The sequence below is a fragment of the Octopus sinensis genome, linkage group LG30 (assembly GCF_006345805.1).
Source record: "Octopus sinensis linkage group LG30, ASM634580v1, whole genome shotgun sequence".
NCBI lineage: Eukaryota > Metazoa > Mollusca > Cephalopoda > Octopoda > Octopodidae > Octopus > Octopus sinensis.
The window spans coordinates 5,689,101-5,691,600 of NC_043026.1; the positions used below are offsets into that span (position 1 = coordinate 5,689,101).

At 42.9% G+C, this 2,500-nt stretch overlaps 2 protein-coding genes across 3 annotated transcripts in view; one reads left to right on the top strand and one right to left on the bottom strand.

Moving 5' to 3' along the window:
• Positions 1-919, top strand: part of LOC115226747 (rapamycin-insensitive companion of mTOR-like) — a 43,487-nt gene extending 42,568 nt beyond the window's left edge. Inside the window, exon 19 of the mRNA XM_036515115.1 lies at positions 865-919. Within this exon, the coding sequence (XP_036371008.1) occupies positions 865-919 (55 nt within the window). The remainder of the gene's footprint in view (positions 1-864) is intronic.
• LOC115226659 (annexin A3) overlaps positions 896-2,500 on the bottom strand; it is a 35,854-nt gene continuing 34,249 nt past the window's right edge. Inside the window, exons 5-6 of one of the 2 annotated variants that reach the window (XM_029797671.2) lie at positions 1,129-1,257; positions 896-1,021 (exon numbers count right to left, since the gene is read on the bottom strand). In XM_029797671.2, coding sequence (XP_029653531.2) covers positions 929-1,021; positions 1,129-1,257 — 222 coding nt within the window. In that variant the 3' untranslated portion in view covers positions 896-928. Of the gene's footprint in view, positions 1,022-1,128; positions 1,258-2,500 lie in introns of those variants that run through there. The other variant, XM_036515212.1, reaches the window with a different exon arrangement.

The following is a 2,500-nucleotide window of genomic DNA, read 5'->3' on the forward strand; positions in this document are numbered from 1 at the left end:
CCGGACAACCCAATATCTTGAGAGAAAGCACAGCTAGCTTAAACTGGGCTCTAAATGGAGATGTAGTCAAATCCTATTTTTGGACTCAACCATGTTCTAAAATAAGTCGAAAGGTAAGCTACTATAAATTGGCACGAACTTTCCAGACAACCCAATATCTTGAGAGAAAAGCAGAGCTAGCTTAAACTGGGCTCTAATTGGAGGTGTAGTCGAATCCTATTTTATGGACTCAACCATGTTCTAAAATAAGTCGAAAGGTAAGCTACTATAAATCGGCACAAACTTTCCAGACAACCCAATATCTTGAGAGAAAAGCAGAGCTAGCTTAAACTACACTCTAAATGGAGGTGTAGTCAAATCCTATTTTATGGACTCAACCATGTTCTAAAATAAGTCGAAAGGTAAGCTACTATAAATCGGCATGAACTTTCCAGACAACCCAATATCTTGAGAGAAAAGCACAGCTAGCTTAAACTGGGCTCTAAATGGAGATGTAGTCATATCCTATTTTATGGACTCACCATGTTCTAAAATAAGTCGAAAGGTTAAGCTACTATAAATCAGCAAGAACTTTCCAGACAACCCAATATCTTGAGAGAAAGCAGAGCTAGCTAAAACTGGGCTCTAAATGGAGGTGTAGTCAAATCCTTTTTATGGACTCAACCATGTTCTAAAATAAGTCGAAAGGTAAGCTACTATAAATTGACATGAACTTTCCGGACAACCCAATATCTTGAGAGAAAAGCAGAGCTAGCTTAAACTGGGCTCTAAATGGAGGTGTAGTCAAATCCTATTTTATGGACTCAACCATGTTCTAAAATAAGTTGAAAGGTAAGCTACTATAAATTGGCATGAACTTTCCAGACAACCCAATAACAAGCCATATGTACAATCATTGGTACATATAGAAGATTTCTGAGGGCAGCCCTTAATACCAAATGACAGACCCATGCAAAAAACCAGGTTCTTTATGGTCATCTTCCAAGAATAACCTTGAAAAGGGTTTAAATAACAATAATAGGCGCAGGAGTGGCTGTTTGGTAAGTAGCTTGCTAACCAACCACATGGTTGTGGGTTCAGTCCCATTGCGTGGCATCTTGGGCAAGTAGAAGAGTAAAAGAGTAAAAGAAATAAAAGCAACAAATATAACAACAACAACAACTTACATTTTTCATATTCTTCCTTGATTTTTCCAATGTCATCATTGCTTCGGGTAAACAGGATCTCCACAAGGGTACTTTCATCTGTTCCCAGTCTCTGATGATGAAATAAATGAAGAGGAAGAGAAAGAGAGATTAGATAGAGTGATGGTGCTAGTGGTAGTGGTGTTGGTGGTGCAGTGTCAGTGGTTGCATTAGGAGTGCTAATGGCTATGACAACCCCTCTGGTGTTGGTGCAATGCAAAGAAAAAAAAAAAGGCACCCAGCAGGCCGTACATGTGTAACTGTATAGTAAAAAGTTTGCTTCCCAACCACATGGTTACAGGTTCAGTCCCACAGCCTGCCTGACTCCTTGGTCAAGTGTCTTCTACAATAACCATGAGCCAGCCAAAGTCATGAGAGCAGATTTAGTAAACAGAAAATGAAAGAAACCCATTGTATATATATATTTCTTTACTACCCAGAAGGGGCTAAACACAGACGGGACAAACAAGGTCAGACAAACAAGGTCAGACAAACGGATTAAGTCGATTATATCGACCCCAGTGTGTAACTGGTACTTAATTTATCGACCCCGAAAGGATGAAAGGCAAAGTCGACCTCGGCGGAATTTGACTTGAACGCGGAACGTGACGACAGACGAAATACAGCTACGCATTTCGCCCGGCGTGCTAACGTTTCTGCCAGCTCGCCGCCTTTTGTATATATATATATATATATATATATATATATGCTTTTACGTGGCACTGGCACGGGAGCCAGTCAGGGGGCACTAGTACCAACCACGAATTTCTCTCTCTCTCTCTCTCTCTCTCTCTCTCTCTATATATATATTTTGATCTTTTTTTTTAGCGTCCGCTTTCCATGCTAGTAATGGTTGGACGGTTCAACTGGGGTCTGGGAGGCCAGAAGGCTGCACCAGGCCCAGTCTGATCTGGCAATGTTTTTACGGCTGGATGCCCTTCCTAATGCCAACCATTCTGTGAGTGTAGTGGGTGCTTTTTACGTGCCACAATCGGATGGTGCTTTTTATGTGCCAGGCGAGGCTGGCAACGGCCACGATCGGATGGTGCTTTTTACGTCCCATGTATGTATGTATGTATGTATGTATATGTAAAAAGCACCATCCGTTCGTGTCCGTTGCCAGCCTCGCCTGGCCCCCGTGCCGGTGGCAGCTCTGTCTGGCACCTGTGCGGGTGGCACGTAGAAAGCACCCACTACACTCACGGAGTGGTTGGCATTAGGAAGGGCATCCAGCTGTAGAAACACTGCCAGATCTGACTAGGCCTGATGAAGCCTTCTGGCTTCACTGACCCCAGTTGAACCGTCCAACCCATGCC